The sequence below is a fragment of the Prunus avium genome, chromosome 3 (genome assembly GCF_965620075.1).
Source record: "Prunus avium chromosome 3, drPruAviu1.hap1.1, whole genome shotgun sequence".
Lineage (NCBI taxonomy): Eukaryota > Viridiplantae > Streptophyta > Magnoliopsida > Rosales > Rosaceae > Prunus > Prunus avium.
In genome coordinates this window covers 40,883,730-40,899,072 of record NC_142286.1, presented here as the reverse complement: position 1 = coordinate 40,899,072, position 15,343 = coordinate 40,883,730, and the positions used below count along the sequence as shown (strand labels likewise).

The 15,343-nt window shown below is 37.9% G+C and overlaps 1 protein-coding gene across 1 annotated transcript; it reads right to left on the bottom strand.

The window, feature by feature from the left end:
- Nucleotides 1–9,320: 9,320 nt before the first annotated feature.
- On the bottom strand, nucleotides 9,321–11,904 carry LOC110764427 (eukaryotic peptide chain release factor subunit 1-3). The gene is made up of 2 exons (XM_021967403.2): nucleotides 11,723–11,904; nucleotides 9,321–11,084 (listed from the first exon to the last, which is right to left on the bottom strand). Exon 2 carries the CDS (start codon nucleotides 11,072–11,074, stop codon nucleotides 9,761–9,763), a length of 1,314 nt encoding a protein of 437 aa, XP_021823095.1. The 5' UTR covers nucleotides 11,075–11,084; nucleotides 11,723–11,904; the 3' UTR covers nucleotides 9,321–9,760.
- Between the last annotated feature and the right edge of the window lie 3,439 nt (nucleotides 11,905–15,343).

The following is a 15,343-nucleotide window of genomic DNA, read 5'->3' as shown; positions in this document are numbered from 1 at the left end:
ATGCCGTATAATCAATGGCGGAGCCAGCTAAGGCCCATGAGGGTCAGCTGACCCTCCTCCAATTTATGCAACAAATGCATTTGTTATGTGATATATTTGATTTTCTTGGGTTTCTTTTATAGATGACCCTTCTAATTTTCTAACTCTAGTTGATTGTTATTCTTTACTTATATAGTTTTTCCTATATTTATCTTTACTCCATTTTTCCTTTTAAACTTCAATCTTTCTATTCTTTCATTTATTGAGTTACCTTATAGTTTTTGTTATTGAATCGGCCATCAGTCAAGTAAATCTCTCAATACTAGCTATTCAGTTCTCTTTTGAGCAATGTATTATGATTTGATTCGGCGATGCGGGTTATGATTTTGGAAGATAACAATTAAATTATACAATAAAAAAAAATATTATGTTAATATTCACGGTTTTCTCAGGCTAATAATGTTGACCCTCCTTAAGAGAATTTCTGGCTACGCCACTGCGTATAATATTATGGGTAAACAGTCAGTTTTCTCCGAAATGGATTAATATTATTAGACAGAAATTAGTCAGTGCAGTTCAACGTACCAAACGAGCCCTTACTGACTTTGAACCATTCTGTTGTTAATGGCACAATAGTGCCCTGTAGATAGGGGGTTTTGCTAGGGCTAAAGGTGTCTATGGCATGTAGTCACAGGATTTGTAATTATTATTAGGCTTAATTGCACTAATGTTCCCTAAAGTTATGGTCAAATCTCACGTTGTCCTAAGAAATTTAAAGTGACTTACTTTATTCCCTTTACTGATATTTTATGTCTCATCTTATCCCCTCATTGTCAATTCTGTCAAATAATCTGTTAAACATGATGATGTGGCACGATTGGGACCCATATTTTGTTGACATCTATCGCATAGAAGTGCCCTGTCAAAAAATAATAATAATTATAAAAAAAAATGTTTTTCATTCTCTCTTAATCCTCTGCATATCTGCTATGGACTGAAATTATTCAAGAAAATTGTTGAAATTAATGCACATTTGTGCTAAAGAAATGTGTGGAGAAATCTAGAAGCTTTGTGGAAGAGCCTAAACTATTCTAGAAGCTCGGTGGGAAGTCAGCAACTACATGCAACTATGAAGATTATTCTAGAAAGCCACACTTGTTGAGTAAAGAGAGTTGAAGTTGGAAGAAATTTCTAGAACAAGAACACTCAAGAACACTCATGTTGCATGATGGCTAAACAATAGCCACAAAAATAAATATTGTAAAATATAGAAGTTTCTAGTAAAAGCTACAAACTTGGTGATGTAGGCAAAGAATGCCTATAAATAGGCATGCAACCACAATGAAATGTGGAGTCCAACTAAGAGAACTCCCAAACCATTAGGAGCCAGGAACTACCCAAATTAAACTATGTTGAGGAGCCAATAAGCCAATATACTAAGGAGGCCAATTAGCCTATACTAAGCCTTGTACTGTTCTCCTCCCCATCTAATAAAATCACTTTGTTTCACCTACTAAAAAAAACAGAGGTCGAAGTTTTTCGTTCTCTCCCATATTCAACAAATTCAAACAAAAACATCCACGAAACCAGTGGGTTCCTCGCGTTGCTTCCGTGGATGCCAACATGAAGGCCATGGAAACCGGCAATTGTACAAGAAATTTAAATATAGGCTGTGTTTGGAGAAATTTAAGTGTTGTGAAATGTAAGAAATAAGAGATTGAAGTTTTGATGTTTGGGGATTTTGCCTGGGTTTGAACCACAGGTTTGGAATAATTAAAAAGTTCTGAAGTTTTTTTTTCATTCAAGTGAATTATTGTGCTTGTCTGTTTTGGAAGTTGAGGATTACGCACATGGAGATTGAAATCGTGGGTTTGTCTTAAGTGGTTTCAATGGGTCTTGCAATGGCAGCCATGGGGTTTGTTTGTGAGAGGAGGAAGAGAATGAAAAACAAGGATCGTGTGAAGATGGGGTGGGTTGGATATGAAGATGCAGCTGTAAGGGTGGATCTGGTTGGGAGTTGGGAAGAGGGGCTAGGTAGGATGGGGAAAGGAGAGAACATTTAAAAAAAAACCTATTCCCATTGTTGTGGCAACGTCAATTTGAACGGTGAAATCGAACTTGTTGGCCTTGTTTGTGGCCAGCATGTTGACGAGCCTGTTGTTGGACTTGAGCTTCTAGAGGGACTCGTACACGGGGATGCCTTGGTAGAGTATCAATGACGCCTTTTGGGATGTCTTCAGGTACTTGTGCTTGGGGAGGAAACCGTTGATGATGGAGGGACTGGGTTTCCTTTGTTTCTTTACATCTGGGGAGAGAGATAGAGAGAGAAAATGAGGTGTTTCCGGCGGCAAAGAAGACAGGGGTTGTCGCCGCTGGGGTAAGGTGGCTGACCAATTGGCTGGGTGGGTGGGTGATTATTGGTGCTCAAAGGAGAACGGATGGGGGTGGGTGGGTGAGGATTGGTGTGGCTGAGGAATAGGGGGCGTGGGTAGGATCTAGGTGGGAGGATTGGGGCGGCTAGAGCAGTGAGTGGGGCTGGTAGGGTTTTTTCTAATTTTTTTTATTTTTTAATTTTAGAATATTTAATTATATTTTTATCTATGTGGAGGTGAACTCCACTTGCCACATCACCCATTCAATTGGTGACTAATGACCCATGTGTATGAAATTACAAAAATACCATTGCCACTTCATCAAAGTTGATTTTTAGATGGAGTTAATAGTAGGGGGCAAAGTGGGTCACGAAACCTTGGTTAAGGATGAAAGTGGGTCATTTTGAGTTTAAGGGCTCGTTTGGTACGCGAGATTGTCATGGACTAGACTAAATATTGGGACTGTCTTGGATTGGCTTGGCTTGGCATAAGCTGGATAAGACTTGTACTGTGTTTGGTGCACGATTGGACTAGGACTAAATTTTTTAACTTTTTTATTTTTAATTAAAAAAAAAAAGGCAAGTGGATTTATTTGTTTTGTTTTTTTAACTTTTCTTCTTTCTTTCTCTGTTTTTTTAACTTTTCTTCATCTTCATCTTCTCCCTCCTCTCTCCTTATGCTCTTCTTCTCAATCTATTTATCTCTCTGCTTCTTAATTCAAAATTTTATACTTTCTCAATTTCCTATTTCACTATTTCTCTCTTCACCCTCCTCTCTCTTCAATAGCCACATGCCCAAACCCCACAATCTAAATTTGGGAATTTGCTTCTTTGAGGAGGCTTCTGCTTGGGTGGGTTCTTTGATGATGAATTGCTTGATGGTTAGCTATTGTTTTATGAGGTTCTTCTCCTAATTTCATAAAAAGAAAAAGCAATTTGAATTAATTGATTTATTTCCTCCATTTGGGTTTTGTAGAAGAGAGAGAGAGAGAGAGAGAGAGAGCAGCTGACATGGATGAGGGTTGGAGGCCATGGCTGTGACGAGGTGTGTGCTTAGGTGGGAGGTGATGGCTGTGACAAGGTGTGTGGTGGGGTGAGAACTGATGGAAGAGATGAAGGCGTGGAGAGGGGAGAAGTCGTGAGCGATGAGGAGGGGACTAACTAGTCCCCCCTTCACACACGGGTCTCACTAAGCCCAATTAAGGAGGTGTTTTTGGTGGGCCCCATATTATTAGTCCCATTTAAAACTAGAACCATATGACAACAAACATGGGATAATTTTTTATCCAAGCCAGTCCAAGTTAGGGAGGCATACCAAACGAGCAAAGGAGCAAAGTGGAATTTGACTTAAGTTGCAAGGGGCATTGGTGTAATTAAGCCTTATTATTATTTTTAGGCTTATTTACAGCAATGCACCCGATGTCAAAGATCACTTTGTCCCCCTAAACTTCAAATGACCCACTATCATATCCTCTTACTGTTTTTGGAAGTCCTAACACAAAGTTCATACTAATATGAATCCAAGGAGCTTCGACAACTAGTAAGGGTGTTTATAAACCTGTATTTTGGGAACTTCCTTTGTTAAACTGACAAATTTGACACGTATGAACCAGTCTATCAACATCCTTGTACATTCTAAATCAATAATAACGATCAATCATCATAGCCAATGTTTTATCCTTACCAAAATGTCCTCCTAATCCATAACCAAGAAGCTCCTTAATAATTTGTTCACGTAATGAACCCTCAAGAATACACAACAAATTGCATTTAAATAAATACCCACCATCATGCATTCGAAATGGTAGCATCTTCCAACCTGTAGGACCTTGGAGTTCCGAAACTATATAGCTGAAATATAAATATGTAGCATATTGATCTTTTAACTCCTCAAACCCAATAACTTGAGTACTTATCCTAGTTAATAATAGATTCCTTCGACTTAGAGCATCTGCAACTTTGTTAGATTCACTAGTCTTGTACTTGAGAGAAAAGTTGAATTCTTGAAGGTAGGAACTCCATTTGACATGTCGAGCATTCACCTTCTTTTCAGTGCTCAAGTATCTTAAAGCTTGATGATCTGAATAAACCACGAATTCTTTATAAGTGAGATAATGCTCCCAATGTTGAATTGCACGAACTAAAGCATAAAATTCCAAATCATAGGTAGAATAGCGACATTTAGCACTTGACAACTTCTCACTAAAGAATTCCACTGGCCTTCCTTCTTGACTCAAAACAGCCTTTATTCCCACATGGGATGCATCACACTCAATAGTGAATAGCTTTTCACTACTTCCTCCATCAAGAATCACATTGCATACATTTCCCCCACAGAGCACTCGTGTTCAAAATATATTATGATGACGCCAATCTTTTTCCTCAATTTTGGAAGTTGTCATCACTCGCCTGACCACCAAAGATTCTCTTTCAATCGGTAATAGATCAATAACCCTCTTCATTGCCAAAATTGTCATAGGTTGGTTCAGGAAAATCAATTACCTCATCTTCGTACGTTATCAAATTCATCCTTTTTTTTTACAACCATAAGTCATGTGCCCATTCTCACCACATGTGTAACAACACACTTGGGACATGCTGCCACCCCCGGGATTGCTTGGAACAGCAATGTTTTAAGACCCAAATTTGATAAGTTCCTTCCCCTTTTCATTCCTATTAACGCCTACCATATTTCCACCACCAGTTCAGGCTGTTGTGCTAAAACACTCCAAGATCTTGTCATTAATAGACTATGCGACGACACACACACAAACCCTTTTGAGAATAAAACACACGCACACCAAAAAGAGAAAAATAAACACAAAAGAACACAAAGATTTATAGAGATTTGACCTCATGCCTATGTACTCTTTGTAATCCACCTGAGAAATTCAGTAGTATGTAAGAACAACTTTACAATCTTGAACCCCCTTAGCTCTCACAAGAACCATAGTTTTTTTTTCTCTCACCCTTGCTCAAACCCTTTGATGACCTTGTAAACACTCAAGAATTCACCCTTGAATTCTGTCTTATGTTTTTCCATTGAAAATTCACTCTTGAATTCTCCTATCTTCTCTTCTCTTCTTAAATTAACCTAGCCCTAAAAGTCCAATTTATAATGCATAGGACTTTTGCTACAAGTTAACTAGGAATATGAAACTAAAATCCTATTAAAATAGGCTAGAAAAACCCAAAATAATAGGAAAATCAAGTCAAACACACCAAAACAACGCGCGTCACTGTTAACGAGGCGACCGGTCGTCTGGCAATTGACGACCGATCACATAGAAATTGCATGCTCACTGGAAAAACAGACTAGTCATTTGGCAATTGACAACCGGTCGCCCTACAATTGCATCACGATTTGGCAACTCCCTTTTGTTGCACCTACTGCTGCAACCCGTTTCCTTTACTTCCTCTCGCATCAATGGTGAGCCAACATCAATACGAGCTCCTTGGTAGCTTCGAACCCCTCAAACAATTGTTGTATTTCTCTGCTAATAATTATATAGGCGTCCAGAAACAACTCTCATTCCTCCACGACACAATAATCGGCGCTTGGCCATTAAGGCATATTGTCGAGCATCTTCAAGGTTGAACAAACGAACCACACCCAACTCATCTCTAATAGCCTGGTTCAAAGCATAGAGGTAACGAGATCTCATCTGTTCATTAGTCTCATTAAAACAAACTCGAAGTGAGAGATTATCAAACTCAGACGTATATTCTTCAACAGACATGTCACATTGTTTTAAGTTATGAAACCTTTCATATAACTCTATAATGTAATCAGTTGGTAGAAACTGCTTGCGTAACTTGGCTTTCATATGCTCCCATGTGTTGATTTTCTACTTCCCTTGTCGAACACGTTGCTCTTCAACTCTCCTCCACCATTGAAGCGCGGTACTCTTCAATTTAAGCTTTACAAACAACACCTTGCAATCATCTATCATTGACTTCCATTCAAAATAATTCTCTAGGCTTGCCTCCTAATCCAAATAATCTTCAGCATGCATCTTTCCATAAAAATCAGCTACTTCAATTTTAATTCCTCCACCATTCAAATCCAATGCACGAACCAACCGCTCTTCCAATCCACCTCAATGACTATCACCATGGGTTCCAGCTTCATGAAAAGGGTTGTCAACATCCGTCATATTCATCCTCACCACAACCTTCGGGTATGTGTAAGGGTTCGCAGTTGCATTTCAAAATTTCCATATAGGCATCCACGTGTTCCTGTCATTAGAGGGCTTGCACCACTATCAACAAGTCTTCCATCATACGCAACATCTAAGCCATCTCTGTGTGTTGGGCTTGGTTCCCTCGTCCACGACCTCGAGCACGTCCAACCAGGGTGTGGAACAAGGATTAACCTAGGCTCTAATACCAATTTGATGCAAGGCAGTGGCTATCCAGCGACCCAAACAATCCAAAAATACAGAGAATATAAAGATAAAGCTGTAGATTTGAAGTTGAAACAAAGATAATTGAGTTCTAGGGCAAAATTCCCAAAGAAAACTCTTTATACTAAAGTCGGGTATAATGCCGAAATGCCCCTTGAACTTGTACCTAATTATCAATTTACCCTCTGACCTTTTTTTTTAGTGAATTAAGGGCTCGAATTAAATTTTATTATCAATGTTCCCCTTGCCGTCTAAATCATTAACATTTCATCTAATAATCCATCAAATCATTAAAAAAAATATTTTTTAAAAAAAAATTAAAGGAAAATATATATTTTTTGAAAAAATTAAAGAAAAAAAAGAAAAAAAATCCTATGGACCCACCCACCCCACCCCCTGCGTCTTCTTCTCCAACCTATCCTCCCTTGACCTGCAACAAAATCCCACCATTTTTTTTTTCTTGCCAAAGCAGTTTCTCAAGCTCATCTTTCTCTCTTTCTCTCTCTCTCTCTCTCTCTCTCTCTCTCTCTCTCTCTCTCTCTCTCTCTCTCTCGAGCTCCCCCCATCCCCCATCACAGACCCACCCCACAATGAACCCAGAACCCACAAACCCACCCCCCAAATGAACCCAGATTTTTTTCACCCACAGCCCCCCCCCCCCCCCCAACGAACCCATAACCACTGCAAATCCATTCGCGTGCCTTTCCCCTTTGATTTTTTCCCCATAGCCTTAAAGGTCCAGACCTATTCACCTCACAAGTTCATTGCCCCTTCTCCCAAAATCTCAACCCTAAATCGCACAACTCATCAATGGATTCAAGATCTGAATAAAATGGGGCTGTTTGGAGGGTGGGGGCTGATGGGTTTGGTTGCATAAAGAGAGAGAGAGAGAGAGAGAAAGGGCAGAGAGATTGATAGAGAGGGCAGAGAGAGAGAGGGGCGAAGTCGCAGAGAGAGGGTGTTTGAAGAAAGGGTTTGGTGTTTGGTGTTTGGTTGGAGAGAGAGAAGAAAGGGTTTGGTGTTTGGTTTTTGTGTTTGGGTGCAGAGAGGAGAGAGTTGCAAAGAGAGAGGGAGTCGTAGGGAGAGAGGGAAGAAAGGGTTTGGTGTTTGGTTGCAGAGAGAAGAGAGTTGCAGAGAGAGAGGGAGTCGTAGGGAGAGAGGCAGAGAGGAAGAAGAAAGGGTGGGTGGGTCCCAACCCTCTGTTTATTAAAATGATTTTTTTTTTTCATTTTATATGTCATACTATTGTATTTTACAGTATTTAATTATTTTTAACATATGAAATGACCAATTTGCCCTCATATTTAACGGCAAATTGGATGAAATGTTCGAATTTTGACGGTGGGGGGAACATTGATAATAAAATTTAATTCGAGCCTGTAATTGGCTAAAAAAAAAAGTCAGGGGGTAAATTGAGAGTTATGTACAAGTTCAGGGGGCAATTCGGCAGTATACCCTACTAAAGTCTGAAATTATATTGATAAAAACTAATACAATAGCCTCTTAATATCCTATTTATACTAGAGTATCAGCCTAGCATTCCTATTTCTAGTTTATTAAGAAACCCTAATTGACAAAGGAAATTAAACTCAAAATGGGAAATTAAACTAAATCCTAGTAAAAATAGGAAAACAATGAACTTAATAATTTAATATAGCTAAAACTTAGCCCTTTTTTGCTAGGATGGATGCTCATGCATCAAGAGGTACGCATCAGAAAGAAGAGGTGGGGGAGATCGAGGTGGGGCTTGGTTGGTGGGAAGGTGGCTGGGGGCTGGATTTAGGGTTGATATGCGAAGGGAGGGGAGAATGGGGAGGCAGCTAGGGGGTGGGTTTGCTTTTTTCTTTTTCTTTTTTTTATATATACTTTTGAAAAAATTGAAGAATTTTTTACTATTTATTTTACCCACATGTAGTCCACATCATTAAAAAAAAACTAGGACCCATGTATTAAATTACAAAACCACCCTTGCCACGCCATCAAAGGTAACATACTTTTTGACGGAATTGACGATATGGGGCAAAGTGGGTTAACAAATCTTGGTCGAGGGGGGAAAGTGGGTCATTTGAAGTTTCAAGGGGCAAAATGAGATTTGACCATAATTTCAAAGGGCATTGCTGTAAATCAATGAAATAGTAAAAGCAAATTTAAGATAATAAGCATAAAGTGTTAAAAAGTTAAGAGCCTTGGGTGTGTTGAGTAGAAAACTGGGTGCGAATGAAAGCTCCCATGGGCATTGAATCAGGAGGATCAAGTTGTAGAATCATGGTTTCTTCTTTTTGGTAAGTTTGACTCGTGGTTAACAAATCATGACTTCCTGAGGGCGGTTGGACCCAAAGGCATCTAACATGGAAAATGCATCCATTCGACCTACTGAATTTCGTAATCCTTCCCAATTCTCATGTTAAAAAGGTAGTGCCAGTGCCACAAACACAAAGTTTAAACCGTGTAGTGAGGTTACATCGCCACAATTTTGTAGAGCCAAAAGCCTAGGCGAGATGTAAGGTAACCCCATCACAGATTAATTGACTCGACAAAATGTTTGCTAGGAAAAAGGAAAAAACTAAAAAGAAAAGGGAAAATTAATCCTTTATAGTTCTAATATTTCTCATTTTCACAAAATAATTATGAGATAGGGAAAAACTAAAAAGAAAAAGACACCTGACAGAAAGTTCCAATACCAACGGGTATTTTGATTGAGCCAACTTCAAGCATCCATTAAAGATACACTCTGGTCACAGAATAAACTCATGACCACCTCACAGTTTTCTATGGTAAAACCTGTGAGGAAGTCGCGATACATAGCAGGTCCCAATTGCTTCAAAAGATGATAAAGGCAGAACGGTGATGAAAGTGAGAGAGAAATATTACCGGAAACAATAACCTATCCCCTGGATGCAGTTTTGAAAGTATGAAGCAATCAAAACTTCAATCCCCAGTAGCAGCAGCAACAAAGATACGCCATACTTGCTAAAGCCTCCCACACTCAGCAGCACCAACAGTTTTAATCAGAATCCTCATATACTTCGCCATCATCAGATAGCTCATCAAATGATCTTATGTCAAGCTGGTAGCGAAGGATGCCCCCAATCCCACCGAATCCTCTGCAAAACTGGGACCCCTCTTGGGATTTGTTGGTTACAAATTCAAGTGTGCAACCAAAGCGCTTGTACTCATTTGCAAACCACTCAAGCAACGGCATCTTATCCTGAACTTCCAACTCCACAGAGGTATCTGTATCCCGAAAATTGCTCTGGTTGGCTTCTTGCTCTTTGTTCAAATGCTTTATGATAATCTCACCAGTTGCAATGTTTTTCAGCACATACCTAGTGATATCCAGATTTTCCCACACAATTAGGATTTCTACAGCACCCATTTCCAAAGCCTTCAATGTGTCATCTACACCAAAGACATACTTTCCCGTATCCTGGCTGATTTCTTCAAAATACTTGCCAATCAAGCGCTTCTCCTGTATGAACTTTACATTAGATAGAATCTCTGCAGACAGCTCGATAGCTTGATTGAACCCATTTTCTCCCCCATAGGAGACATCAACGACATTCAATATCTTTGCTTGTAAGCGAGGATCAAACATATCCGACTGGCTCAGCTCAGTCTTGAAGTCAGCTGAACCAGCAAGTATGAGTCCAGAAACATTAGGCTGACTGGTGGCAGGGTTGATGAAGAACTGTGTGGCAAGTTCTGCAGTCTTTCTCACATAGTTATGCCGCTTTTCCATCCGAAGACGGGCAAAACGCAAAGCTGACTGCCCTCCTCTTCCATGCTTCTTTGGTAAGTCAACAGTGAACTTGTGTAGCACCTCTCGTGTGTTTCCAGTTAATGTCCCAAAGAGAGTACCATTTCCATCCATGACAATAAAACCAAACTTATCATCAGATTCTAAAAGTTCATTTAGAGCTTCTGTGTGAAACTTGTTATCACATAGATACAAAGAGGCATTTATAGGCCTGAACGGTTCAAAGTCAATTGTCACCTTCTTTTCCTTGCCATCTTCAGTAACAATTGTTCCTGTATAAAGAACCAGCCCATTGGGAGGAACCTTATTATACAGCTTCAGCCTCTGTTGAGCAGAAGTAATAGCACCCAACACGGACTGACGGTTGACCCTGCTTTTGATGTTTGAAGCAGTTCCAAATTCATCACCCAGCATCTTAGTGACCCGAGAAATTTGATCACGTGGAGGCATTATAAGAGATATCATACTGGTGCCATTGCCTCTTGCAGATTCCAATGCCTTGATCAATTTCTTGATCTTCCATATCTCAATGTTCTTATCTGATTCATGAGCATCTGCCATTGCGAGTTTACTGTTGACAGAACAAAAACAACAATATAGCCTACATATATCATTCAATTGCACTCCAATTGAAAGTTAGTTCAAATGAGAGCTCTAATAAAATAAGAAAATAAGAAAATTCTAATAATCAATAAAAAAGAGTAAACAAAAAATGGACATAGAAGCATTTTTTTAAGTTCATGTGGCCATATATATTTACTCAAATTATGAATTATCCATACTCCAACTTCCGTAAATATCCTATATTAAAAATTAAAAAAGCCAAGTTTCTTAATATGAACTGAAATTACCACTTGAGTGAACTACAAAAATTAATGTAGGACAGAACCTCTAAAATCAAACATATTGGGTCTTGTTTTGGACCAAAGGACACGAAATACCATTGTCCAAATATTGCTCCCAACAGCTCCGTCTCAACCTAAATATCTAACTTTGTTTCAATTACGACCTAATCGCATTGTAAAAGATGTTCCAAAAAATCATATTTTAGAAGATGAGCTGATAAACTTTCTCTGCAATCGAATCGTAGTTGAAGACAGCTATGAGAAAAAGAAACCCTCCCCAAATTCAACACAATCAACTACCATTTAATATAGAGAAATCAAGCAGGGAAAGAAGCTATGGTGATAATCGGTAATAAAAACGAACCTTGTTAAATATTGCGACCGAAAGTTCTGTGGCGTCTAGGGTTTTCGCTTTCAGTTTTTAGTCTCCCTTTGACTATTACAAAGGCTTGAGACTTCTTCGAGCCCGGTTTCGCCTGACCAATGATGATATGTTAATTATTATTCCGGGGCAGTCTGTATTTCCTCTTGGTTTTTAACTTCTTCAGTCCTACGTCCATTCATCCTGCGGTAACTTCTTCATGTTTTCTTTCTTATGAGTTTTCTTAAAGACGTGTGTAGTTACCCTTTAGAAATCAAGACTTCTTAACAGTGTGTAGATTATACAATAGTTTGAGTCGAGCAAAAAGGAGATGATTGTAGCTTTGGGTTTTTTTTTTTCGCCCTCTTCTTCATGTTTTCTCGAGAATTTTTCTTTTTTGCAAAGGGTTTATCGTTCAAATGGTTAAGAGCAGTTATTCCTACACTCAAGGTCTTGTGTTTGCAGGAACGATCCTACGTCAAGGCTAACCTCGGCTATAGCCTAGGTGACTTGATTTTTTATAGCCCAAAGTTAAAAGTCAGCCTAGGTGACTTTATTTTTTACACTCCGCATGGACACACACACCTCAATCCCACTCACAGAAAATCTCATATTTTTTTCTTTAGTTAACTAACCCCACAAGTATGATATAAAGAAAACGTAAACTAACCTCACACGTGACACATACCCCCTTTCAGAAAACACTCATTTCATTCCCTCAGAGAAAATCCTTTACTTTGGCTTGAATACCTTCTTTTTATTTTTATTTTCCAAGTTGGCTTGAATGGCTAGATGGACTAAAATGGTTCTTTTTTTTTCTTCTTCTTTTGTAACGGATAAATGCTTTCAATTTTTTTCCTTGCAGGGAAAAGTTTATCGTGTAATTGCTATAGCTGACCTTCAAATTTATCGTGTAATTGCTATAACTGACCTTCAAATTCCTACTTCAATTTTTCTGTACATGCTTATATGTGACTGTGTGCATGCCGAGTTGCTTGTTTTTGTCAATAAATCGGTGTTAATTTAATCAAGCAGGATCTCATTTACATTTCATGTTACTTGGGAAAGTTTTGGAGTAAAGAGTAAATAAATTTTAACTTTCATGGTGACTGAAGTAATGAAGTTAAGTTTACTGGCTTCATTAAAGAAAAAAGAAATATGATCACAACACGAGAACCACTAAAAACAAGAATGGTGATTTGAAATCATTAAAGCATTATTTCTCTGATATCTAAATCTCTATCAGAGAGCTCATAATAGATTAACATTTTCCTTTAACCGTGAATAATGATATAATTACATTTCGAGGAATGGAAGCATGTCAATTTATGAGACTGCAGGTTCCATGGAAAATATATAGATAAGGGCATGAAAATCCCCCAAACTGAACTTATTATTCACCAACCATCTGCGTACCTAGACTACTCCACCTGGAAATCCCCCAAACTGAAATTCCTTGGCTAATATCCTTTGCAGATATTCAAACCTGAAAATCCCCCAAACTAAACTAATTCTTTAACTCTCTACATTAGAAATGGACCTTACATTTTATTTGTGTTTCTTTACCAATAGATAACACACAGAGATGAGGAAATAATACCTTTTACTGTAGGAGTGAAGCGGAATTACGTATTTTGTGGAATTTGTAGCATTACAGCAAATGCATCCATCAAGGTTCGTACCTTCTATAGAATCTTTTGTTAAATCATTCGAATATATATTATATATTTTAAATGCATAGCAAGGTGGCTATACTGCACAACATGGTAGCCTTTTTCCATTACTTTAATTAGTAATTATATTTTAATTATTATTTTTTAGTGAATAATTAGTATTTAAATATTTTACTAATTTCATAAATTATTGAATTAATTTTAATTATTTTGTGGACTTTGTTTTTATATTTTCTTATTCAAAATTAGTTTGTTTAGTTTAATATTTACACTTAAGTAATATCTTAGCCTTATTTAATTATATTAATTATTATTTATGTTTTAATTGTTCTTTATTTAATGAATAATTAGCATTTAAGTTTTTTTAATTAATTTCATAAATTAACCTGGGCTATAGCCTAGGTGACTTGATTTTTTTCACCCCACACGGGCACACACCCCCATCCCACCCACATAAAATCTCATTTTTTTTTTCTTTAGTTAACTAAACCTACAAGTCTAATAGAAAGAAAAACATAAACTAACGTCACACATGTGACACATACCCCTTTTCAGAAAACACTCATTTCATTCCCTCATAGAAAATCCTTTTTTTTTTTTGTCTGAACCATGAGGTTGTCCTGGATGGGCCCCAACTATGGGTGGCACCTTTAAGCCTTAACCACAACCCAGACTAATCCCCGCTCACACCAGGTCGGCCCGTAAGGGGTAAAGTGTTGGCCAAAGTGATGACTCCATACGACATAGAAAATCCTTTACCTTGGCTTGAATACCTTCTTTTCATTTTTATTTTTCAAGTTGGCTTGAATGGCTAGATGGACTAAAATGTTTCAGTTTTTTTTCTTCTTCTTCTGTAATGGATAAATGCTTTCAATTTTTTTTTTCCTTTCAGGGAAAAGTGTAATTGCTATAATTGACCTTCAAATTTATATTTCAATTTTTTTTATGTTGCTAGATTTACATAGGTTTAAAGTTTTTTAATTATAAATTTGGAACTTCTTGTTATCAATGCAATTCACTTGTACGGTCAAGTTTTCTATCTTTTAGTAGGTTTGTATGTAAGGTAAATTTATCCCATCTTATTTTCAAATTCTGGATCCGTCCATGTGTGTTCGAATCCCCACATCCAACATCGCTTGTATACAAAATTATAAAAAATATATAGAGAAAAAGGAGAAGGGCATGTGTCAAAAATAATGGACATAGTCGAGAGAGTTTTGCAGACAGGAAATCCAACTCATGTCGTATTTTCATTTTCACCCATCTCTGACCAAATTTATTCCTCTCAAATCTCAACTTCATAAACTTTCATTGTTCTACAATAGCTCATCCTTATTTCGTAATAAGTTTCTCACTTCTCGAAATTTCAATTCTACAAAGAATTTGTGTTGGCTTTTATAGAAGAAGAGCAGCTAGCCGACATAGACTAACTACCCATGCCATCTTGGTGCCGAGGCATACCATGTCCACGGACCACCTTTATATTAAAGCCCAATCGTGCTTCAGGCTGCGCAGGCATCGAGGTGCATCAGTGTACAACATAGCTATACTATGCCACTTGACGTGCTTCTATTAAAAACGTTTCTAGCAAAGGCGCTTATCAGCAGAAATACATTGCTAGAAACAGAAATACTTTCTACCTAAGCAATTCTAAACGTGGCCTATCCATAATCCGTAGTTTATCGAAACATTAGTTAGAGCAATTCCACCAATTGCCCTTAGCATGCAAAGGGGGGGACTAGGGCAGCCACTATTCATGTGAATAGTGGCTGCCCTTACAAAAAGCAATGTTGATTTCCAGCAGTTGCCCTAGTTTAGGACAAATACTATTCATTTTTTTGTTTTTTTCACATATTTGTTTACCTAAACAATTAATTTGGACATTATTTTTTTTAAAAGATTTTTGGTGTGGGAAGTGAAAAATATGACTAAGTATTTATTTTTTTTAAAA

Coding starts and splice junctions, on each gene's coding strand:
- LOC110764427 (XM_021967403.2), bottom strand. CDS start 11,074: ATGGCAGATGCTCATGAATCAGATAAGAACATTGAGATATGGAAGATC.